Below are 26,931 nucleotides of genomic sequence, written 5' to 3'. Positions count from 1 at the left end.
GCTGGATGGCCCAGTTCTTTGGTACATTTTATAAGCGATGCTAAGCTGTCTGCCTCTACGTAACTATAACGTGTTCCTCACTTTACTTTAAGCCCTCACTTGCAGCCTCTTCAAAATCTATATATCTCTTAATAGTCTGAGGCTCTTTAAGCCTCCATTAATGCTCTTCTCCAAGGTTTCCACCTTTTGCCAATCTGGTTTCAGAGCCATTCCCCCATGTTAGGTTTTTATTGCAGCAGCACCCCACTTTCAGGCATCAAAATGTATGTTGGTTATCTGTTGCTGCATAACAAATTACTTACACTTTGCGGCTTTATACAAACATTTATTTCCTAGAGTTACTGTGGGCCAGGAACTCAGAAATCACCGAACTGTATGATTGGAAAGACAGTCTCTGTCAGGAGGTTGAAGTCAAGATGTCAGCCAAGGCACCTGAAGGATTGACCTAGGTTGGAGAATCTGCTTCCATGATGGCTTAATCTCAAGGCCAGAGGCCTGTTGTTGGCCACATGGGTCTTCCCATAAGGTGGTTTGGGTTTCTTCACAACATGATAGCTGGCTTCCTCTGAGTGATCCAGGGGAAAGCAAGGAGAAATCCACAGTGCTTTTATGTCCTAATCTTGGATGTCCTATACTTTTCATTTCTGCCATATTTTATTAGTTAGAAATGAGTCAGTAAGTATAATCCACGTTTAAGGGTAGGGTAAATAGGCTTTACTTTGGAAGGGAAGAATTTGTGGGTATGTTTTAAAATCACCACAGTGTTAGAATGACTATTTTCATTTCTCATTATTAACAGATATTTTCCAAATAAATATTGATTGAACATACAGCTTTCAGATTTATTGCTCTAAGTCTAAACAGTACAGATTTTCCACTTTGTTACAGCATTTTTCTCAGCTCAAGGGATATTGTTAATTTTTAATGTCAAATTTTAAATTTACCATATAGTTACCCATTATTCCATCAGCAAATATTTGAGTGTTTTCTGTGTGGTTTGGTATGTTGCTAGGCCTAGAGAATACAGAGGTTATGGGTAAGACAAGGTCTTTCCTAGCAAGAAACTCACAGTCTAAGTGAGAAGACAGATGTATAAACAAAGTACTGTGACGAGCAGAATATCTGAGGCATGTGGCAGCACTGTTCAACAAGATTAGAAAAGGCACGACTAAGAGAAAGCATAGTATATAATGCTGTAGAGGTATGAAGTAGCTTGTTATATTACTGGAATTGCAGGAACTCATGCTTTTGTGCTTTGCTGTTGCCATAGCAGGTCTCCACCAGGTTTAAAAATTTTTTTTTGAAGATGTTACAGTGTTTTTCTGTCAAATGTAGCACTGTTAAAAGGCAAGGTACACATAGGCACATGAACATGGGTAACATGAAATATTTTTCATGGGAGTTTGTATGGAAATATTACACAGTAATTGATCATTACTAATCTGATTAACAGGTTAATAATTTTATTCACACTTATGCTTGCAGCAAACATGTCTGACAAAGAGCTAAAGAAGCTACGTAATAAGCAAAGAAGAGCTCAGAAAAAAGCCCAGATAGAGGAAGAGAAAAAAAATGCAGAAAAAGAAAAGCAGCAGAGAAATCAGAAAAAGAAGAAGGATGATGATGATGAGGAAATTGGAGGTCCAAAGGAAGAACTTATCCCTGAGAAATTGGCCAAGGTACTTGAGAATAGTGTTTAGCACAGTTGAGTAAAAAATTCCATGACAGGATATTGTCATTTTATATGGTCTTATTCAGCTAACTCGATCATAGATTTTAGAGTAAAAAGTCATTTTAAATGTTAGTATTCTCTCTCTCTTTCCTTCTCTCTCTCTCTTTCTTTCTTTTTTTTCACATTTAAAACTTGAAATAGTGATTCTAATCCAGAGTTATCTAGTATGATACAGTGGAAGGTTTTGGCTTTTGAGTCATTCTGATCTGGGTCCACATATTAGCTCTTACACTTCACTGTGTATCTTGGACACTTTGTCTAACCTCTCTGATGATTTTCTTAACTATAAAATGGGACTAGAAAAAATCTCTACCGGGCAGAGATGTTAGGACTAGAGAAAATACGTGTAAAGAATATAGTGTCTGTTACGCACGGTAACATTCAAGTTTTTGTATCTAGCCTAAATTGAGCTTGTGAGTTCTAAGTGTGCATCTCTCACACTTAGCCATGTTGTCAGTTTACAGTATTTCTTTATTGTACTTGCTGTTTGACCTAATGTCTTAAAAATCCGTAAGTATTTTTCCCCCAAGCCAAAATCTTACCTGCCATTTTAAAGTGTTAAGTTGAAATCAAGGTGTTTATTATCACATGAATCATTTTGATTAATAACATAAGCACTTTTCTTCTGGCCTTTGACATCCTCCTACTTCATGTGAAAATAATTGCATAATTTACTAGGTTAAAACAATATAGTAATAAACACCTTGTCGTAGAGTTCAGTTTTAGCCTCAGTAGTAACTCAATTCAAAAATTCAAAATTCAAAATCATTTACTGCTTTATAATTAAGGGAAGTTATAATGCCCAATGAATAGAGTTAGAAAATATTTTTGGAATTACACCAGAGCAGATGGACAGTAATGTCTCATAGCAGTATTGTTATTGGTAAGAACTGTAGAGAAATGTTGGATTTCACAAAGATATATTGACAAATAATTGTGTACTTTTCAGGAACAAATACCTTTTTATTGTTGGGAGTTTATTGGAAGAATATACAGGGATGTGAAGAAGCATAGAAAATTGACCTTTCAGGCCTCATGGAAAATTGCAAAAATTACTCAGGGATAATATCACCTTTTCCATCTTTATGACTTTTTTTTTCTTTCCTATTACCACTTTTACCACTGTCACTGACTGCCACCATCATCCTTTCCACTTGCTTTCTCTCTGTCCCATGACTTGACTTAATGACTTTTTTCTTACAACGCTTCATATCTTGCATTAGAGTTCTTAGAGAGGTTTGGTTTTAGTCACAGTCTAGTAAGGAGTATCCCATTGAGCAGAATTCTTGTACCAGTTCTCCTTATATATTACCATGTTTTCATTGTGTCTAGCCTATAATGGCTGCTTTATTGCCATATGTCAAGTTGAAGTCTAATTATTTGTAGCTGAACGGTTGTACAATCATGCCTACAGACAGTGCTTCTGACTGCTTTATTTGGGAGGAGCCTAGTGGAAGACACCCAGTGTCATGGACTGCTATTCACTATATACCATTCTTACCTGTTAGGTACATCACCCTTCTCTTCCTAGGATAACTGCCTCTAAGTTGCTCCTATCTAATAGCATTCACACTCACCCATATCCCGTATCCCATGTGGTGGCAATGCCAAATTATACCAAGCTGTCGTAACCAGGAGTGGCATTATAAACTATTTAAAAAACTGCCTGCCAATTCTGGATCTAGAGTCCATAGTTCCTTTTTTTTGTGATTCTGTATTTCGGCATTCTTCCATGTGATAAATGGTGAATTTAGTTCATCAGTTCAGGATAATTTATTATTTATTTATTTATTTATTTATTTATTTATTTATTTATTTATTAAAAAAATTTTTTTTTAATCTTAGACTTGTGCTTTGTTTTTTCTTGGTGGAAGGGAGCTAATTAGGTTTACTTATTTTATTTAATGGAGGTACTAGGGATTGAACCCAGGACCTCGTGCATGCTAAACAAGGATAATTTAAATAATATGAAAGCATTGTTAAGTTAGCAGTTATTCTAATTAAGAAACAGAGAAGGAAAATAGGAAGAGGTTTAGTTAGTGAGTTTAATACTGAGTTAACTGAGTATAAATCTGAAGGCTTGGTGGAATCTGTATTGCTTGTTTCTCCAACTTAGGAGGAGTTCTCTCCTATGTGATCTATCCTATGTAACTCCTTGTCTTCAGTCTGCATTCATCTCAACTGCATTTTTCTTCCTCTTTTGCACACACGTGTTCCTTACCAAGGGTAATTAACTGTCTGTATAGTGTTTAATAGTTTTAAACTTTTTGTTGCTATGTTGGGAGTATAGGGAGATATACTCTTATACAACATATTTTTAACACTCAGATTAGATATCAGGTCAGTTTATAAATTTTAAAGTTGCATAATTAAAAAATGCCTTTGTAAATGTCTTAAATTGCTCATCAACACAATGCAGTTCTACTCTACATCTGTTTAACTTAGGTACCTTTAAATCTTCGTGACCGGATGTATTACTTTTTTTTTTGAGAGAGAGAGACAGAAAAGAGTATGCTTAATGCTGGCAATTACATCCAGTACTCTTCAGTACTCCACTCTAGGTGAACATAAGACCCCACCTGAGTTTGAGACGGGAAAGGTGTGACTGCCATTTGTTTATTAGTCCATCTCGGTTCTTGTGTGCCTCTCATAGTATGATTATCTTACTACAATGATTGTGATTTTGGTACTTATGTATATGGTTTTCATACACATAATGTAAACTAAAGATAGTATATATTCACATCTATATCTACTTGTCTGTCTTTACAACTTCAGAGATTTTCAAGGGTAGTTTTGATTTTTTTTTTTTTTTTTTTTTTTACTCTTTAAGCACTGATTGTAGAACCTCATCCCTATTTATGTTTTTGTTTATATAACCCAGTACTGCATTTTGTATATGTAAATGTAGAATGTAGTTAGCTTTATTGTGGTTATGTACATACATATATTTGGTGGGGGGTGGTGGTGATTAGGTTTATTTTTTAATGGAGGTGCTAGGGATTGAACCCAGGAACTTGTGCATGCTAAGCATGTGCTCTACCACTGAGCTATACCTTCCTCTGGTTATGTACATATACTTTAAACACTTAGATTTAGCTTGACAAAATCTTACCTATGAGGGGCACACAGAAACATATGGGGACAGGAGTTCCAGATCTCAAGGGTTGGGGAGGTGGGGCATAGCATATGTTTTTATTAGAATTGCAAACAGAATTAATTTCTCTCTTTTCTCTTTCCAAGTTCAAATACTTAATTTCAGTAAGTGTAATGCTGGTATTGCTTCAGCGTCCCAGTATTCCTTTTTGTTTCCATTTTATTAATACCAGCTATATCTCCCTATAATAAATTATCCTAGTCAATCCTCATTTCAGTTTCTACCTCTTGAGAAATGAAAAGCTTGATAGAGCTGGGTGGCAATTTCAGTTTCCAGTTCTCTAACCTTCCCCTGATAACCATTTCTCCCCTGTATACCACAAATTCCAACTCAGTAGAACATAGAGTCATGGGAATAAGAAGCAAAGTATTTACAAATGTATGAGAAAGGCATACTTATGAGAACCCTGTTTCTTCTCTGTCTCTTGATATCTCCAGCTATTAGAGTGATATTGCCATATATTGATTTCTGGTTTAGAGCATGTATCCTTGAGAATAATACTAGCTGCTTTACATACTAGAACAAGGTAAATCCTATAGATACCACCCATTGCTTAACTTGGTTTGTTTGTTTGTTTTTGTTTTTAAATGCTGTGAAATAATTTCTTTGGCTAGAATATGTGTTGGCAAAACCAGTTACTGTACTGGCCAAGACACATTGGACAGATGTAGGGTATCTTGAGTTCCACGAGGGTTAACTGTTACTGCCTCTATGGTGAGAGAAGGCAAATACAGGACTCAGATGTTCAGTGCTCTTGTGACAAACATAGTATTGTTTCTTACCTTCACGCCAGTCTACAGAGAATAGTTTTGTCTCAATACTCAGTCTAGGAGTAGGACAGTAGCACAATTATGTAGTAAACATTACACTTGCCCAGTAATGATTACAAGTATGTAATTAATTAATACATTTATATACTTAATAAAGAGTGGTAGAGACAGTTCTATAAATGTAAATCTTTTCAAATGCTATCTCACCAATAGTGTGGCATTTGAATAAATAAGGATTTCTATAGAATTTGTAGTGGAGCAAAGCAACAGAGAATGAATATTGTACTTGTTTAAAGAGCTTGGTCATACTCAGCATTCACTCATTCTTTAATGTTCTTTACAGTTCTTACCCCTTTTCATCCTGTTTCACATCCCCCTGCCTTTTTTCCCCCTTGGCTATCTTACCTGTTTCTCTTACTTTCTTTTCCTGGTTCTATTTTATCTTCTTTACTTTAGATAATGTATAATCTCTATGGTTAAAAACCAGTGAGGAGTTCAGAATCCCTTTAGATAATGGGAGGGTAAAATATGAAAGTATTTTTGGGTGATTGGTAAGTGATTTAAAAAAGTGTTTTTAGTAGAAAGAGTAATTTACATCCCCTGAAAACCTTGTTTCCATTTGTATAATATCTTTTATTTTTGTTAGGTTGAAACCCCATTGGAAGAAGCTATTAAATTTTTAACACCATTGAAGAACTTGGTGAAGAACAAGATAGAAACTCATCTTTTTGCCTTTGAGATTTACTTTAGGAAAGGTAGGCAATTAGGTATAGTGGCCCTGATACAACTGATCACTGTATTTCTTAGATACAATTGCCCAACTCTGATAGCTTCACCACTGTAGGATATTTTGGCAAATGCCAATGCAGCTTCCTTACAGAAATGCCTGCTATGTACAAAATTTTGGGGAAAGTAGAAAGATACAGTTACCTCTTCTAGGATATTAGAATCAAAAATAGATGTACAGTATATAACTAGGATTAAGGTCAGATATAGTAATTATCATGTACATGTGTGGATAAAATTTAGTTAATAAATATAGAGCTTAGAATAGTGTCTGGTACACAGTAAGCATTAGATAAGTGTCAGCTATTAGCCATTGTTATAAATAGAAGATGTGATGTTTGAGGTGTATCTTGAAGAATGGATCATATTTCTAAAAGAAAAGATGCATAGAAGGGAAGAGTATCCATTAAGAAAACACAAGCGTATATAAATAATTTTGATGTTGTCTGTATTACCTGGGCCAGGTAAAGAGCCGTTAAGAAAACACAAGCGTATATAAATAATTTTGATGTCGTCTGTATTACCTGGGCCAGGTAAAGATTAAAGATTTATGGTATTGAATTGATTAATTCAAATGGTTCATTGAAAAAAAAGAGTTTATCACTGAGGTGATACATAGAAACTGGTTAGTAATATCTGACAGAAAGTTACTGTTTCACACAGTGTCACTGTCCTACTAAAAAAATAAAATGATACCTGTAAAAAGTATCCATTAAAAAATCATGTTTATCAAAAGTAATTAATAGTGTTGGGGAAAGGGTGCTATATAACATTGTTTCAAAATGAGATTCAAACTAACTATAGTTTGATCTTAACATTTATTAAGATATTTATATGGGTATGTAAAATACAAAAGTAGCTGGGAAGAAAATAGATCAAAAGATAAAAGAGATGATCTGTTGGTGAAATTTGAGTGATTAAAATATTATCGTCCATATTTTGTATTTTCTACAATGATTATATTATAATTTGGAAAATTAGTTTAATAAATACTCCAGTAATTTTAACTTTTAATACAATTCTCTTTTAAAAAAACAAATATTCTTGCGTGTAACCCTAAGGTATAAAATACAAAAGCTGTTCTGCTTAAAGCAGGGAAGGGCAGTCCAAATTCCATTCAGTTGACTTTTTGGCTGTGTACTAACCTTTGAAGCACTCTCCAGAACTTGGAATCCATTGCAACAGTGTGAAATGGGTAATGACAAAGGGCATGGCAGCAATTTTAGTGCTGGGACAAGGGAAAAGGAATTATCAGAGGAGCCTGGGGGTTTGAATTTTGATATTTGGAGAATTGTACCAGATTAGGGAAATCTTAACAAAGAGGTAGTTATGGATGAGACTTGGAAGTGTAGTGAGTTTTCGGGTGCAGGTTTCTATTCCAGGTGGAGACACTATTGAAGCTTGGGAAACGGTTTGGGGTGGGGAGATAACGTAGAGAAAGATTAGAAAATGACTGAAAACATAACCTTAGTGAACACTCTACCTTTTGAGGAGAAAGAGGAACCAGGGATTGACAGGACAGGAGCAGTCAGATAAAAGGGAAACCATTTCACATGTCACAAAATGCAAGAAAGGAAATAGTTTCAAGTATAAACAATGACGTTTTCTAAGTTATGGGGAAAATTTGTTTATTTTGACTAAAGGAGGTTAGGAAATGAAATGGCTTCAGTTTTTTTGTTTATATGGCATTAGTTCAAATAATGTTGAATGCTATCTAAAATTTTTATACTTAAAACTTCTTTTCTTAATGTTGTATGGAAAATATTAGCTAATGTTGCTTATCTGAGGAAATCACTTCCTTCAGTCATGTTAGTTCAGATGTGATTGACTCTAAATTAGTTTTTCTGTTTGTAAGATCTTAGTCCTCCAAAAGAGGGCGTCTCTTTTTTATCAAATGATGAAAATATATCTTACTTTTTCTTTTTATAGAAAAATTTCTTTTGATGCTGCAATCAGTAAAGAGGGCATTTGCTATTGATTCTAGTCATCCTTGGCTGCATGAGTGTATGATTCGACTCTTTAGTACTGGTATGTTTTTGTTTTCCATTACTTAAGTATCTGATTACAGTAGTTGATAGTGACTGTACAAGTGATTTGTACAAGGTTATCATAAACTCAATCATTTTAAAGCTGTTGTGATTAAATTGGCTAAGGGGAAAAGCAGAGTTCTTTTCTTTGTAATAAAGGTCTTTATTTTAAAGTTCTAAATGTTATCTCATTTTGACATAGAATTGTTCAGTCCATATATTTGAGAATCACCTTTGTTTCTGTTTCTAAAAAGTTAGTAAATTGAAGTTTTGAATTGTATTTCATTATGTAGAACTTCTTAGTAAATTGTTCTAATATTGAAGGATCTCTTTGAAATTGGTAAGTTATCCACTTGTTTATCTGTTTTTAGCACAATTATGTGAGTCAGAATTTTTGTTATTTGATGTAGTTTAAAAAGAACTTTAAAACAATCATTGTACTTTTCAAATATATTGACAGTAAGATCTGTACATTAGTTTTAATGTGATGTAAAACTGCAAGATTTTAAAGAATGAAAGGTCAAATTTTATGCTAATTATCTCTTGTTTTATAGTTGAGAAATCTGAGTCCCTAACAGGTTAGATTGCTTATTCAAGATAACATCAATAACTAGTAATGAAGCAGGGATGAGAGCCCAGGTTTTCATATTGTTCTTTCTACTACAAGAGCTTTAAATTTAGAATAAAGTACCCCTGTAGTTTAGTAGTGTTGTTTTTGTTTTGATTTTTAAGTGACTGGATAAGGAGAAGTTGAATCTTTAATAGAACAATCTGCAGAATTTGGAAGTACAATTAAATTAGCTATCCCATTGCTATATACTCAGCCCCATATTAATTTATACATTATATAAAAATAATGAAATTAAACCAAGCATCCCAGTCATTCTTTTGAAAAATGCTACATTGTCCCAGTTAAGAACATTGGTTTGACTTCTAAGAAAAAATTAAAGCCTTATTTAAATTAAATTTATGTTTATTAAAAAAGTGATTCCTGGTTACAGACACAAGAAAAATTTTCCCTCAATTTAAAAAATTCTGAAAGTAATAAATATTATAACCACATAATGGAAAGTAGAAGAAAGAATTGCTGTATTTAGAGAAAATGAAGAAGTTTCTTCCTTTTAGTCTCTTTTTGTATTAAAAAAAACTTTGAAATCATGAATCAGAAAATTAAGAATAGAAATAATAGTCTTAATTTATTATCAGTTAGGATATACTTTCAATATACATACTTTGTTTTTATACAATCAGTTCTTTCCGAAAGATAATATAAAATAATATGTATACATCTTACAGAGTTGGAGACTTTCCTTTGAAATATAAATTAAAAGTGATATTTAGATGTATTTGTTTGTAATAAGTATATAGATTGATGAACATATGACTATTTTCTTGCAACAGCTGTTTCAGAAAATAAAATGGTCATGAACTTTAAAAGAAAAAAAGCAGAATGATCCTGACATAAAAGTTAGAGTTACTGATTGGAGTTAAATGTTAGCTGTGCCCATTGTGCCAGGTGTTCAGCTGATATCATTGTCAGGAAGAGATTTACAAAGTGATCCTCATTTTGACTAAATTTAGGCAATGAAAGGAGTGATAATTTATAGTGATAAAGATGCTCTGTCTCTTTTAAAAGCCTTCAAGAACTTGGGTAGACTGTTAATTACCTCTGTTAAGAATAGGTGTGTACTGTTGGTGGAAGTATAATTTGGTACAGCCACTATGGAAAACAGTATAGAGATTCCTTAAGAGACTAAAAAACAGAATTACCATATGATCCAGCAATCCCAGTCGTGGGCATATATCCGGAGGAAAGTCTAATTCGGAGAAACGCACACCCCTGTGTTCATAGCAACACTATTTACGATAGCCAAGACATGGAAGCACCCTAAATGTCCATTGACAGATGACTGGATAAAGATGATATCCAGAAGATACACACATTCACTCACTCATTCACTGTGGAATATTACTTAGTCATAAAAAAGAATGGAGTAATCCCTTTTGCAGCAACATGGAGATTACCATACTAAGTGAAATAAGTCAAAAAGAGAAAGACAAATATCATATAATATCACTTACATGTAGAGTCTTAAAAAATGATATAAATGGACTTACTTACAAAATAGAAATAGACTCACAGACATAGAAAACAAACTTACGGTTACCAAAGGGGAAGAAGGTCAGGATAAATTAGGAGTTTGGGATTAGCAGATACAAACTACTATATGTAAAACAGACAAGGTTCTACTGTATAGCACGGGGAACTACATTCAATTTCTTACAATAACCTATAATGAAAAAGTATATATGTATGTATACACACACACACATATATATGTATGTATAACTGAATCACTATGCTCTACACCAGAAACTAAAACACAGGTGTGTATACTATAAAGACATTTGTAAAACTACAGAAACACAAAATAGGGGCATCTTTGTTACTATACCCCACTTTAATTAATGTATTTGGTACTTTAAAGAAAGTTTTGACTTTGAAGTAACTTTTCAGGAACACATTTGTGGTGTTAAGTTACATTGTAGTAACTGCTTTACAAAGAAGTATGGAGGAAAAAACGCCTCTACACTTTAAAAAAAGTCAGCTGTAGAAGCTTCTCTAAGTGAATGTTTATTCATTTTAGCATGGTTATGGGTACCTTCCAAATCTCCAGAATGTTGTTATACTACCAGTGTAAATAATAATTGCTACATGAGGTCATTTACTGTATAGGATGCCTCCTCCCTACTTTTTGATTAGAAGGGTGATACTACTGTTTTCAAGGTTTTCACTTTTTTTTTTTTTTTTAAGTTGTAGGACTTAAAGCTATTTAAATTATATTTCTGGTCAGTGCTAAGTAAAAGATAGGAGCTTAGTTATTATTTGGTCACCTTTATCTACAATGAATCTTGCATCGTTTTTCCTCTCATTTGTACAAACTCATTTCTTCCTTTTATCTGCAAATTACTTTTCTTTTGTACTTACGTATCTCTCCCCCCGAAACCTTGCTTAATTAATACTGTTTTATTTATTTGGCCAGTTTGAGTGGTAATCTTTTTGTAGGTTGTGCCATAACCTAGGTGTGACTAATCATTACCTCACACAAAATTTGAACATTTTCTACCCAAGCTATTAACAAAGTGTCAGCCAGCCTGAGAACCCAGGGAAACTCCTTTTGCTAAGAATCAGGCCCCCTCTTCAGTGTGGCTTTTAACTGTTGTGATTACTGAATTTATTCAATCTGTTAATAAGCTAATAGGATGAATTAAACATTATTTTAATTTTAGAATCTCTGAGGACTCAAATCAAAAACTCCTTAGAAAATATTTTATTCCCCTCCTCCCAACCAGTTATTATTTTTTCTTGATTCATCCACAGAACTTATTATTATGTCATGGAAGATAAAATAGTCTTTTTTTTTACTTTCTTGAGACCTCAATAGTTGTTTTTTTTTTTTTTTTAATCACTTTCAGAGGATTTTTAGATTAACACCCCCGCGCGCACACACACACACACACAATTAGTCTTTAGTATAGAAGGTTATCTAATTTGAGGTTGTTCCTTTCCTTAAAGGTGTAGGTAAGATTTCACTATACAAAGTTCCATAGGACACTCTTAATTTTACTGCAGTAGGATTGATTGATTGTAATTAATATCTTTCTGGAAATTATGGTTCCAGTCTACATGATTTAGGGGAGAAAACTGAGTTGGCCACAGTTTGTGAATTAGTAAGGAAATGTTTTTGGAATACCTATTAGTCAATGTTGGGAGTTATTTAAATATTTCCTCTTTACACATTTCAAACACAAAAGATACATATTTATATATTTGTTTTTAATTATATGGGCTTTTTTTAAACAGCAGTTTTTATTTCTCGAGATTGTTTAATTTGAGGAAAACAAGTTAATGAAAGTAATGAAAAACATAAAGGGGGTTTCCAACTATAATGTAAACTACACAGTTACTTTCCTGTCTGCATATAAAGTATCCTAAAAGCATTTCAAGCAAAGCAATGAGTCCCAGAGAAATAACATATTTTATAGATGACTTCTGTTGACATCTATGTTCATTGTAATTGGCTTTAACCTATTTAAACAACTTTTCTTCCCATTCTCTGCACTCATGCGTTCCCTCCTCCCTAAAAGACAAATATTGATTAATTGCCAAATCCAGTTGAAAGTACAGCCATAATGGAGGTTAAGCTAAATTCTTTAACTAGTAGCTAAGTTATTTCAACTATTGACTTCTATAGAATGATGGAAGAAATGCTGTTCAGCAAAGATCATATCAATTACTCAGTTGCTAAATTATGTGCAGAATAGTTTCCTTGTATGTTTACTATTTAAGAGTTCAGTGTTTTTTTAAACAAGGTAGTGATCCATTAGTGAGGCAGTGAAAGCAATTTACTGGGTCTTTACCAGTATTTGAAAACCTAAAATAGAAATAGAATAAAGTAGAAGACACCAGCATGTGTTGCACGGAGTAAGGGTCAGTGTTCTGTGAAACTTTTACTACACATAATGAGTTATGTATATAGGATACATGTTCATTACAGTATAAGATACTTGGTTGTCGTCAAAGTTTGAAAGGCACAACAGTAATTCCTAACTATAAAGAAAATCTATGTTTTAAATCCTACAACAGAAACAGTAACTACAATATATGGAATATATTGTATAATTAGCTAATCGTATAATTAGCTCTTTTACACATAGCTTTTCTTTACTGTGATCCTTCCAGGTTAAGTATCACCTCAGTTTTACAGATCAAGAGAGGTTATGATTTGTCCAAGCCTAGATTCATACCCAGGTCTGTCTGGCTCAAAGCTCCAGACTGTCTCTCTATACCCAAATAATAATGAAACAAAACTTAACTATGATTCAATCTAGAGAGATTGGGAAACAACTTTCCATCTCCAAATCCCAGTGCCTGGAAATACGAAGACTACAGTGTATTCATTTCAGGAAAATACTTTGGTGTTCCTTTGGAGTATATTATATAGTGATTGTTCAATTCACATAACCCCTGAAAATAAGGTCAATGAAGTCAGTCATTTTTTTTTAAATGATAAATTTGTAATGCCTTACTTGGGTATAGAAGAAGATGGAGAGGACAAGGAAAATTCTGTTGTCTTCAGTACTACATATTTGCTGTGACACTATTCACCAGGTAGGTGCCATCAAAGCCCCTGCTTTAGAAAGTCCCTTTAAAATTGAGGGGGGCAGCTGCTAGGGGCTTAGAAGATTGTGAAACTCTATCTTTCATCATCTATATTGCTTTCAGTGTAGAATTCTTTTCTGGAAATGAATCATCTTTCAGTGAAATGTCTTTGCTAGCCTTTAGAAAATTATTAGATTATTCTGCTGATACACATTCTTCAAATTTATATAGGTAAGCTCTTCTTTAAATGTTGAATTGTCAGTAGGTTTTTCTAGTCTTTGTATATAGTTTTGTTTCATTGGACTCATCAAGTAGATAATTTTTTAACTCTTACAGACTTTCAGAGTATCCAGCTACTAATAGAGTTTATTTTTAATTTGTTCAGCAGTGTGTGAAAGTAAAGATTTACCTGATACAGTTAGAACAGTATTAAAACAAGAAATGAATCGTCTTTTTGGAGCAACGAATCCAAAGAATTTTAATGAAACTTTTCTGAAAAGGAATTCTGATTCATTGCCACACAGATTATCAGGTATTCGCTTTGTTTCACCCTTACCTTAGCCTCTGAAACAACTAGTTTTTATTTGATGAATCAATGACAAGGTTACACATTTTTTGAATGGAAGAAGCAATGTGTATATGTCACATTTTAATCTCATGGAAATAGGCAGCTTAAATATGCTTCCTATACATTTTTAAATTTCTTAGATAAAATTGTGACTATAAATCAAGGCAAATAGTTTCTCCTGGTTCTGCATAGGCATTACAAAGAAGCAAGTATAGCTGAATTTAGCTATCTGTTACATACGAAAGAGGAGCTTTCTATTTATTTTCTTTCTCTCAACAACATGCTCTTAAAATTTACTGGGTTGCAACCATCATCTTTCATTTTTCATGCTTTTATAAGATGTCAAGCTTGTAATTGGCAGTAATAAACACCTAAAAACACCTCATGAGTGAGGATCATCTGGCAAGGGTCTGTGCTAGAGAGCCAGAGTCTGGACTGGGTGAGACCACATGGATAATGCTTTTAAAATACCTAGCTAAGAAGCTCAGCAACTTTGTGGAATTCTGAATTCAGTTTTTTGGCTCATACTGTTAAGGTTGGGTATCTCCCCTACCGCTACCCCCCATCTCTCTCTCTCTCTCACACACACACACACACGTATTCCCTTCACCACACACGCACACACGTATTCCCTTCACCCCTAGATTATGCTTATTTAGAGAAGAAAAGAAAACTCTCCATGGTCCTACTACACAAGGACAAATATTATTAGACTATTTGCATTTCTTCAAGGTCTCTCTTGCCTTAATCATTTTCACACTGTGTGTGCACACGACACCTTGCATTTTATGTTTGAATGGATAGAAGATAAGATGCTGTTTTTACTTTGAAATAAAACAAATTCCCTTTTCCTTCTCATTTAGCTGCCAAAATGGTATATTATTTAGATCCTTCTAGTCAGAAGCGAGCTATAGAGTTGGCAACAACACTTGATGAATCTCTCACTAACAGAAACCTCCAGGTAAAGAGTTTTTCATAATTTCTTTGTAAGGGTACCTGACCATTTTTTGTTTCTCTTTTCACCAAGAGAATAATTTTCACCAAATATTTTTTTGTTGTTTATGTGTGCTAGTCTCTAAACCATTTATGAATCTATGTCAGAAACTTAGCTTATCTTAAATTTATGTAGGATTGTATATTGTGCACACATGTACAACAGGCTACTTGGCATTCAATAACTAGTTTCACATTTAGTTTAACAGAGTAATTGTTTTGAATAATTTGTTACAAATATATTTTAGTAAAATCTACACATTCCACAGTTAAGTTTAGATTTCAATTCATATTTATACATTTCTGAGCAAGCAGTGGTCTCAGTGACAATTCTGACATTTAAGATGTATTTACCAGGATACAGATTCTAGTTTAGACAGAAAACAAAGACCACTTTGTGTGATAATAGGCCAGATCAGAAAGCGCTTACTGAAAGACAGTTTAGTATATTCTTTTAAAAGCAAATGAAGAAAAGAACTTCAAGCAAGAAAATTTTTACTTCTTGGATTCCATTTACTGCAGCATTTAGATTAGAACCTTTCTAGACTGACTGGCAGTTTGTGGGGTATTTATATATCTGGAAACTATGTAGTATTTTCCAAGTGTAAAGATGAAGAAAGAAAACATGAGAAATGCAAGTCAGTATGAATCATTTAAAAATATAACTAAACCTACTTAAGGGTTTGGTTGAAAGAATTATCGATTTTCATGAGCAACTACTTCTTGTATGTATACCCTTTGTGTTTGACCCTTGTGTATACCCTTTCCTGCCTAGTCATTGGACATACCTTAAGATTCTCTTTAATTTGAATACATGGTTGAAAAACAGTTTTGCAGACTGGCTGTAAATTCAAAGGCTTAAGTGTAGTAATTCAAAAAATTCAAAGTCTTTAAAATTCAAAGGCTTAAGTGTAGTAATTGACATTAGCATGCAAATTTCAACATCTATACACAGGGCCAGCTAGGCTGTGAGGCAAGGTTGCTGATGGGCACTTACCGAGAGGGAGTGTCTTTAAATGTAGCACTCTACATACCTTGCTTGCCCCATCTTAGTCCTGGCCATATTTATACATCCATTCTTTTGTGTAAACTCTTCAGTTCTGAAGAAACTAATTCTAATGGAACACATAGAGTAAGTGCTTTTGTGTATCTTTAATATGTACATTTGCCTCTTATTTTTGCAATCTGTTGATAATGAAATGTCTAATAAATTCACAGGAAAATCTTTTTTTTTTTTTGACAAGTTATAACATGACCTTTTTTCTTTCTTTAGACATGTATGGAGGTATTAGAAGCCTTGTGTGATGGTAGCCTAGGAGACTGTAAAGAAGCTGCTGAAGTTTATAGAGCAAATTGTCATAAGCTTTTCCCTTATGCTTTGGCTTTCATGCCTCCTGGATATGAAGAGGATATGAAGATCACAGTTAATGGAGATAGTTCTGCAGAAACTGAAGAACTGGCCAATGAAATCTGAACATCATTAAACAAGCAAATGGAATGACTTTGGACCATATCTAGTGTATAATATTTTTGTCACGCACCTGCTGCATTGCTCTAACTTACACAGAATGAGAAGAGTAAATGTTCTTGCCTTCAAATAGTGTTTTACGTTTTTATCCTGCTGAAAAAGTATATATAAAATATCTAACATATTACAGGATATAGGTTCAGTTTCTTAAAAAATTAAAAGCTGCTAAAATTGAGAGGTTAAAAAAAGATACCTTATCCTATTCCTACCTACCCACCCATGTTTTTAAACTAATTTATATAAAATCTGGAGGCTGTTAAAGCTAACAAAGCAGGTGTGTGGCAGAAATATTACTTTAAATTTGTCTTGTGAGATTTTACTATATCTCAGACAGCATAAATGCTGTTTTAGCACTGGATTCTTTCACTGAGCACAAAGAGTTGTTGGGGCTTTAGCATCTGACTGATTTTGTTACGGGGTTGATTCTGACCATAGGAAGTATGCAATGTGAATCACTATTTACAGAGAAACCTACAACAGATGCTTGACGTTGTAGCAGCTGGGACATATAGATACCAAGCAGAATTATAAGAAACCTAGAGGGTGTTCAGTACGCTTGTTGTGTTTCCAAAATTCACTGTACATGATCAGTTTGGTGTTCTTGTACCACAGTTTTTAACTGAAGGAACCAGTTGGAACAATCTCAATTTTAACTAAAACTTGAAGAACTAAAATAACAATGCAAACCTTTCAGCATTGTTTTGGCCAAACTTGTTAAAACTGTAATGCAAGAACCAAATGCACTGTGATGTGGCACCAACTAATTAGCAAGCATGAATTTTTTCACCCAAGAGTGAAAAAAGAAAATCTACTATGGCTTGAAGTTAAAGAGCAGAACTCCTGACAACCATTCTATGACTGATCAAGAGACTAATAGTTAAAAACCTCAGCAGGCCTTGTTCATGATATGCAGAAAAAAAAGTGCTGCAGTTTAGATACCTCTGGAATTTTTCCACAGTGTCACAGGTTTGTAATACTTGAAGCCCTACATTTCTAAGAATATATTTCTTGCTCAGTTGTTTCAGGCAAGCCCAAGACTTTGTAATTTTTAAAGGGCCCAAGATTTTTTTTTTTTCAATAACAGACCAGCTTCTTTTTCCTGCAGTTACAGATGTAATTTCCTTTTTGTTGTCAAACATAAGGTACCAAATATGATGCAATAAATTGTTTTGAAAAACAGTTGTGTGAATATTTCAACTACTATGTGTTGGGCTTCTGTGAAAATACACAGGTGGAAACAGAGGTGCAAGCCAGAGGCAATGTAATGTGCTAGTGCAGATGGGAGCTTTTTAGAATGGGCTAAATGCTGGTGTCAGGGAAATGCCATAATGCAAGTGTAGTGCTGTTCCTGCATTAAGATTTCATTGAGGGCTAGGATGGCAGCAGGTACTATGAATAGAGTTTGTAATCTGAAAGGAAAACTAAGAACTGCTATTTTGATTGAGAAAATGAGCCTTAAAATGTTAAGCCTCTACACCAAGAACTAGCCAGAGGCTCAGTATTCTCATTGTATTTTTAAGATCTCATCAGATAAGGAGATTAAGTAAAATGAATTGATTGTATATAATTGACCTTTTTGTGGTACTTTTAGTTTATAGAAAGTATATTCTAAAGGGAATTTTCAGGAGACCTGATCCTTTTACTGACTGAACAGTTGTGCTAAACTCAACCTTTCATAGTACATGACCTGCATTCCACATCCCAGTCTAACAATTTAGTGATGTAAAGAGAAGTACAAACTGAACTCCAGTGCTTTGTTATGTTTTATTAACTGGCCCTGTCTCAGGAACATCTTAACAGATGGCAAAAACAAAAACAAAAACTTCTTTTCAACTTCTCCTATGAGTGGCAACTGAAGTTCTTATTGTTGGTAAAGAACACTAGTGCTACCTCTGCCACTAATGAGGTGTTTGGAGGAGGCACCAGCCATATAATAGGGGTGTATGTGTGAATTATGTTTAAACTCTACTGTATATTGAAATGAAATTCATATATTTGTCTTGGCAATGTTCAAATGATGTAGATTGTCTTAGAATGAATATTCAGAAGTACTCAGAATTGATGCAGATGCCACCCATGAGGAGCTAAATTCCTAACCTGTATATTGTATTCCAACCCAATTTTACTGGAACTATTAAATAAATATTTTATTTTCTTTCAGGTTTACTTGATAGTGGATACATTGTTTGGTATCAGAGGACATTGACAAGGGTTCATTTTATGTCCAGAGATCACCCCTAAAACATTGTACTGTACTGTCTTGCTCTGAGTGGTACCAACTGGATCATCTCACATTTGCCTCATTCACTCTATTCCAAATGATACTGTGGGAAAAAACAGGGTTAGAAAAACAACTTGGGGGGAAAATGCAGTGATGTTGTAATCTAAACAAGTGCCTTATGTTTATTGCTAAGAACTGGTGTTATCAACCCTTTTGAGAAGAAAGGGTCCCTTGACCTGTATGAACATAGGAAAGTAAAGTTCTTTTTGTTTTTCTTTATATTTACTACTCTTGTCATTTCTCATTTAAAAACTAAAATCTGACTAGGTTAGTTTCCTCAGCTTTAATTAGATAATTGAATCCTAACATTTTCAACATTTTTTTCTGTATCTATTTATTATGCACAAGAATAAAGTGTGATCTATAATAGCATGAGTAAAAGTAGTCCCGATATTAGTGAATAGCTTTTCTGTGGGTTTTGTCAAGCCCTTGTTTTTCAGTGTTGTTTGTACTCCATGGTATATTGCTGTTAGAGCTGTGAAATGAAAGCTGTGATTGTAAGAAGAGGCCAGAGAAGTGTGGTCTAGATTCAGGTAGGTTGTGATAAATTCAGGGCTGACTCTTCTCTTCTGCACCATTTCTAGGAATGTATCAGTTGCCATATATAGCATCTGTTTGGAAAATGGTTAAAAGTGAAGTGTTGGATTTTCTTACAAGATATGTATATACTTCTCTTAGTAATTACTAGCCTTAAATTTTGAAATTCGAAGAAAGACCTTTCAGGTGGAAGGTATTCTTCCTGTTCTAGCTCATGCTCCATTCTTTTAAGTTACAGGCAGGGTTTCTTGATACCATTCTGTTGTTATCTAAACTTTGCTAAATCCACTGCCAAACCTAAATTAAAAACGGTCCCATGAAATGGCTATATGCTGGCCCAATATGGGGCTGAAACCTTAGGTTTTATTTCATTTTTTGATGGTTAGAAATCTCAATTTGTAGCAATAAAACTTTTTTTTAAAGTTACAACTCTATTGCACCTTCACCTTTCAATATGCATTCTACACAATGATGTTGAAATAGAAGTATTAGTAGTGTGCAGGAGTTTCTGGAGAAAAGAATACTTAATTTTGATAAAGCAGAAGATTATCTGTTACATACTCTATGTTATACAGCCTATTTAACAGTGCTACCTCCATAAAGACATACCCCCTCTTACAGTGATGTAAAAATATATAGAAGGAAAGGGAAGCAACGTGTTGTAGGAAAGAGGGTCTAAAGATTTCCAACCTCTGGATTTATGTAATTGCCTTTGATTTGATGCCATCGTGGGATTGTAGCCAGAAGAAAGAAAAACTGGTACTATTTAAATTAGAACTTTTATTAAATTGTCAAATATAGATAGGCTTGGAATTTTAATCCTCAGGGCTCTTTTTAAAATATGAGGACTTTGTGTCCATTTTAAGTGTCGGTATTATTTCATACAAGTGGTATGGTTCTTCCTAACTGAAAAAAAAATTGATGGTGATGAATATATGATGGGAAATTTCCTATTTGTGATGTAATTTCTCCTGTTGGCTAAATCTTTAACTTGGCCTCAATAAGTACAAATTATCTTCTCATTTAGATACAACATAGGAGTGGAGAGATTTTTGGAAAGTATTCTGGATCCCATGGCTTGCTCTCAGTTAGTAATTAAATTTGCCTTCTATATATACTTACCTATGCATTGTCTGACAAACAAGAAGCCTCTCTCCATACCATTCTATGGCTATCTTTACAATTTACCATCGTTTCATAACACTGAGCTTTTATAAACTTGCTACTTGTTTACTTTGATCTGCAAGTTTATCAAATCCATTGTCTAGTACCTTGATGCCTCATTACAACTGGTCTAGGTACTGGGTTTTCTAAAGTATTCTAAAACTCTGATGTTTCTTAATTGTTAGTGAGTATCTAAGTTAGCTACCACTTCCCATCTTTTCTTTTGAAGTACTATTTGCCCCCAAGTAGTCTTAACTGCTGGTTGAGATTTTTTAAAATGAAAAGAGGAACATTTAAAGAAGTGAATAATAAACCTGTCTCCCAGATCCTTCCCTTTTCTTCTTTAAGTTCTAAACTAAATACTAATTGGAATGGAATGGAATACTAAATACTAATTCTTCCCTTCATTAACTTAGTAGTTTTTTCTAAGCTAAATTTAATAACGGTATTGGAAGTATTCAGAAACATTCAGATAGTATTGCTGTACTATTAACCTTATTTGCTCAGATGCTCATTGAAAAGGACCTAAGAATAAGCCAGCTGCTTCACTTGTAAATTTTTTTATAACCTAAAATTTTATTTCAATAGCTTCCATTATTTCAGTCATTCCATTTCACATAGCATTTTTCATTGACCTGCTAGGATGCTTTTATTTTAGAGAAATATCTAATTACAGTGTCATATTGTAATCAGTTAAATGATTACTGCGTTGATTCAGACACATGTAAATCCATTTCTAATCTGATGTATGAAATCTTGAGGATTTACACTGTGTACATTATACTAAAAGGTATAGTAACTAGGGCAGTACATAGTAGATACTCAAATCCTTGCTGCATTTGCTGTGAGTATCAGTAATGCCCTACAGATTGTAGAAAACAGCAGTAAAGTACTATTAACTTTCAGGTCACCTACAAAGGCTCATGAATTTTTTATCCCTTGTCTATTGATTTATTAGAGTATTCCCATTTTTCTTCCCCTTGTCTCTCTCTGTTGGTCTTAAGGAATTTCCTCAAAATACCACAGATACTTTATTTATGTTGATTGAATCTCTCTCATCTAATTTTTGGTTTTTTTCCTATAGTTTTTCAGAGGAATGGTTGTGGCTGGCCTTGTAGGAAGCAGATGACTGGCGGACCATCCTCTAACTTTCTCAGTTGCCTGTTCACTGTGGCATTAGTTGGCAGTGAATCTACTCATCCTTCATGTCTTTAGCAACCAACCACCCAGGTAACAATCATGTCCAGTGGAATTAAGTTACTGCAAACATTGTCACTCAGTAGTTGTTTTATCTTTCAAAGAGCATATAAGGGGACTGGTAACATACAAGGCACTTACCTGTGAGGCTCTGTTTTCTGTAGCCTAGTATCTGTATTTAATAATCATTACAAGTAAGGTGGGGACCTGCAGTGGTTATTTCTAGAGACGTGATCTATATGTAGCCAGTGTTCATCACAACTAATAGCTGTGGTCCACAACTGATCTCCTCTACTTAGAATTGGCAATTGGATCTTTTTAAGTCATAAACTTAATCCTAATTGTATGTTAGAATCCCACGGGTACTACTTAAAAACGCAAACTTCACTGTCCAGGCCCACCTGCAAAAATTCTGGCTTAAATTATCCGGAGTCAGTCCTGGACATTGGCCTTCCTTCTTCTCCCACTTGTTTTCCTCCCCTACTTCCCTCCCTGTCCCTGCCCCCCCACCCCCACCCCACAGTGATTCTGAGGTGCATCTAAAGTTGAGAACCACTGTCCTTTTTGAGGAAGGGGCAAGCAACTATGTAAGTGCAAAAAGATTAACTTTCCCCTATCTTACATTAAGTGGAAGAATTTGTATTGAACTTTCTGTCAGGAGCTTTCTGGTTATTTTTGAAGTCCATGCTTTTTCTCTACTTAAATCATGCTGCTGCTCTACTACCTGAGATGCTGGTATTGAAAGAAAAAAAAATACCTCTGCATAGTTTTATTAGATGTCATGGTAATTTGGCTTCATTGAAGCAACTTTTAGAATATAACTGCTTTGGGTAGATGGTTGAGTTTTTGAATGGACGCGTTCTGAGTCAGCAGGCTTTTCAAGGATAGGTGGTAGGTATTACTCCCTGAAAATTCATACACTCCAAATAGACATATCTAACCTCCAATCAAATACATATTTTTTTCTCCCTAAAGGACTACATTTTTCTATAAATGAGTGAATTGGTATTACAAATCTAAGATGTGATAGGAACCCTGAGTCTAGGACAGACAATTCAAACCAAATGTTGACTTGTTAGTATAGAACCTGGAAAGGAGATTTACGTGCTACAGAATCATATATGAAATGAAAACCTGCTTTATGAGATCTGTTAAAATAACATTCTGGATTGACCCTCCAAATTTATTCAACCTAGTATTTTTCTTTAATAAAATAGGAATTGTTTTATAGATTAACCCTCAAGTCTATCTAGTTTGTTCTTAACAGCCAGAGATTTTGATAAAAGAGTCTGGTTGATACTAATATGCCATTCTTGAGTACATGGACGTGGATGATTTTCCTTCACCTTTGCAAACTGGAAGGTCAAAATTGTTTTAATCTCTTCAAGTGAAAGGCTTACTTTATGCTTTAGCTACTTTTCTCTGATCCTTGTGACTAGATGCCAAATTTCTGGCATGAACATTTTGTGGCTTGACATAACAGTAGTATGATGTAGTTAAAAACATAAGCCCTTAGATCAGACAGATCCAAGTTTAAATCCTGGCTCGGTACCTTGGGCAAAATACTGAGAATTTCTAGTTCATATAGTTGTTGGAAGGATTAAATAACATACTGTATCTAAAGGGATTACCACAAAGACTGACACATAGTAAGCATTCATTATAAATATCAGTATTTGCAGAGGATGTTCTTAGCTGTTTTCACTTCGCTTTGCTTAATCGAGCAGTGTTCTACTTGAATGTCTTGTCTCCTTTGGCACATTGAGCCAGCATACTCAGAAAGTAGTTTATAATCTTTTCCTAGACACTAAAAGCTCAAATTGTGATTTTTCCCCCCTAGTATTTTACATGTGCTAGCACTTTACACTGTTTTGCCTTTTCACACAGTAGATAAAACCATCTGCAATACCTGCATCCTCCTTCATTTTGACATTCATGGAAACTTTTACTCGTGTTAGTGAGCTTGGCAGATTTCTTGATGCTGCTGTTTAAAGTTATTTGGAAGATATGAAATAAGGCCAGTCCCAGTGTTCTTCCTTCACTACTCTGTGGTGATGATTTCATTATGATGCATGTCCTTCCTTCCATCCATTCAGTAGTTATTGAATGCTTGCCACCTCCAGGAACTATGTTTCATATTAGGAATATATGATGTAGTCCTTGCTCTCAGTTTTCACAGGCTAGTGAAGGAGACAGGCAAATCAAGAAATGATTGCAGCAGCAATATATAAACCTCTGAGTCACTATTCATTTCTATTTAGATGGACTAGGAAAAGCTTAACAGAATCCTCAGTTGGGTTTGGAAAGATAAAGATGCATTTCCTACACAGACTAAAGATGGCATGTGCCTAAAGGCACAGATACATGAAAGAAGATAATGTATTCAGGAACTGTATGTAAAATAATGTGAATAGAATCTGGGAGATGAGGCTGGGACTCATATTAAAGAGAGACTTAGATGATCTACTGAAAGACTAAATTTGGCTTTGTGTAAGCAGAGGTCACTTATTGACGAATTAGGGAAGGATGACAAGAATTTGAGAGAATTCTGCTAGTAATGTGATGGAAATGGGAGCAAGATGGGAGGCACCAAGACTAATCAGAAGACTCAAGTTGAGCTAATGAATAGTAGATATCACTCACTGAGCTCTTACTATGTGCCAGGCAATGTAAACATTTTGTACCCATCAGCTCTTTAATCCTTGAAAAAACCATATAAGGTAGATATTGTTACCATTTAACAGAAAACTTGAAGACTGTAATTTTCCCATGGTCACATAGCTTATATGTGATAAAAATCTGCATTTAAACCAAGTATGTCTAACTCCAAAGTGCTTGTTTCTAATCATTGTAACATCGGATGAGAAGTGGTAAGGACAAGAGCAGTTAAGTATGGAGAGGAGAGCAAGGATACAAGAGGCTAAGAGGGTAGCACCTGGGTCAGCTGGCTGTGTTGGAGGGAAGGGAGCAGTGCATGGAGGAGTAAGAAGAGTTAGCAGTGATGCCCAGTGTTTGGCATTGTCTTTAACGGTATCATTAAACAGTAAAGAACTGGGAAGAAGAAATTGAGGGAGAAGAGGTCTTTTCAGATATGAATTTTAGGCATGTAAGTACCATAAGATGTGTAGTAGGCAGCTAGGCATTTGGGTCTGAAACTTAGAAGAGAGGTGACTTGTGGTCTGCAGGGTCAAAATAAAGATACTATAATTTACATTTATCAGGTTGGTAAGATCTTAGAAATCTGAATATCAAATGTTGGCTAAGATGTTGAAAAACAACATAGGAACTCTCAGGTGTACTGCCTTGGGGAGTATAAATTGGCATAATCATTATGAGGGCAATTGGCAATATTCATTTACTAAAAGTAAACAATACTAAGTTGGTTTATGGATATATTCACATAAAGCACATGTTTAAAAACGAGTTTGGTGCAGAAGAGTTATAGCTCAGTGGTGGAGCTCATGCTTAGCATGCACAAGGTCCTGGGTTCATTCCCTAGTACCTCTGTTAAAAATAAATAAATATAAATAAATAAACCTAAATACCACCCCCTTCCCCCAAAAAGTTTGGGAATTATAAACAAAAAATTCAGGACAGTGTTTCTCTTTAAAGGAGGGAGAGGCACATAGGTGGTCTATAATTTTTATTTCTTAAAAAACATGTTTGAGATAAATATGGCAAAATGTTAATATTGGGTATTTTGTTGACTTTGGGTCTATGTGGGATACTTTTATAAAGTTAAATAGATACATACAATTTTTTATTCCCCACTGAAAAAGTGGGACAAAGATATACTAATTCACTCAGAAAGTAGGAAAACTATCTATAGTGGAAACAAATGCTTCTTTGTTTCCTATACTCTCCCATAAGGTTAAGGGTACTTTTACTGATTTATCAAGAGAGATGAGAAAATCAAAAGTAGGTAGGAGGATTCCCAGAAGGTGTAACATATATTTTCAGGGGGAAAAGAGGCTCCAGTAATGCCTAAACCATTATTGTCCTTTGTAATTTCCAAAGTGCTCATACATAGGTATTATTACCCCTCCTTTACAGATGAACATCTCAAAAATGTTACATGACTTTCTGACGGTACCCACCTAGTAGCAGAGAGCTGGGTCGAAGAACCCGTGTATGTCTCTCCCTGTGTTGCTTCTACCATTATCAGCTGGGTGTTCAGGTTCACAAAACTGCAGATGTTAGAGCAGGAACTTGAACTGAGGTTTTCATTTAAAGGCAAACTAATACACTATGTTCCTGGATCACATTATTTTGCCTATATTACCGAAATTAAATGCCTTGTGCTATTTAGAATTGCCTTAGAAGAAAGAATTGTTGAAATTAAAAAATGGATATTTTCCAAACTGTGCATTTTTACACAGTATTTCTTTAGCCCTTTGATATGTACAACATATTTTATGCTGACCCTGCTTTATATTTCAGACTTACCTTTTTCCCCCAATAATCCCCTGTTAGGCTGGAGTGTGGATTTCCTTTTACAGTGGGTAAGTGGATTTTTAACAGGGTAAAAATAACTGTCTTAAGATCATTTACTAATTCTGTGAATTAGAAACTACTATCCTTTATCCCTTAAGTAAAATACAGTGTCCTGCAAAAGAAACCACTTCGGTGGATAAGATGACCGTAGTAAAGTGGCCAAGAGCTGTATGTTAGAGAGGTATTGATTATTAGAGATTGCCATGCTGTCTTGCTGAAGTATTATAATTAGAAGCCAAGATAATAGGGTCTATTCTGTACTTACCTTTCACCCAACTACTGTGTTATATTGCAGGCCAAAGAGTGACTCTTCCTGAGTAAAAGGAGGGAAAAATTACCATTATTGAAAATGATCATAAACTCACAAATTCTAAGGTTTATGAGATTTTGCAATTAGGGAGTCCTTCATAAATTTAGAAAAATCAATTTCCACAGAGTAGTGAAAATTGAAGCCAGGGAAGCTGATCAGTGTATGGGAGGTGAAGACAGACTTCAAGAGAATTCCACTTTTTTGAAAAGCTTTAAATGAGATG

General features: G+C 34.4%; 1 protein-coding gene across 2 annotated transcripts in view; it reads left to right on the top strand.

Moving 5' to 3' along the window:
* Positions 1–19,231, top strand: part of NAA15 (N-alpha-acetyltransferase 15, NatA auxiliary subunit) — a 73,587-nt gene extending 54,356 nt beyond the window's left edge. The window contains exons 15-20 of one of the 2 annotated variants that reach the window (XM_031465745.2): positions 1,486–1,679; positions 6,306–6,414; positions 8,375–8,473; positions 14,022–14,168; positions 15,068–15,165; positions 16,471–19,231. In XM_031465745.2, the coding sequence (XP_031321605.1) occupies positions 1,486–1,679; positions 6,306–6,414; positions 8,375–8,473; positions 14,022–14,168; positions 15,068–15,165; positions 16,471–16,671 (848 nt within the window). In that variant the 3' untranslated portion in view covers positions 16,672–19,231. The remainder of the gene's footprint in view (positions 1–1,485; positions 1,680–6,305; positions 6,415–8,374; positions 8,474–14,021; positions 14,169–15,067; positions 15,166–16,470) is intronic. The other variant, XM_031465754.2, reaches the window with a different exon arrangement.
* Positions 19,232–26,931: the final 7,700 nt, after the last annotated feature.

The sequence above is a fragment of the Camelus dromedarius genome, chromosome 1, assembly GCF_036321535.1.
Source record: "Camelus dromedarius isolate mCamDro1 chromosome 1, mCamDro1.pat, whole genome shotgun sequence".
NCBI lineage: Eukaryota > Metazoa > Chordata > Mammalia > Artiodactyla > Camelidae > Camelus > Camelus dromedarius.
This window is presented reverse-complemented; position numbering and strand designations above follow the sequence as displayed.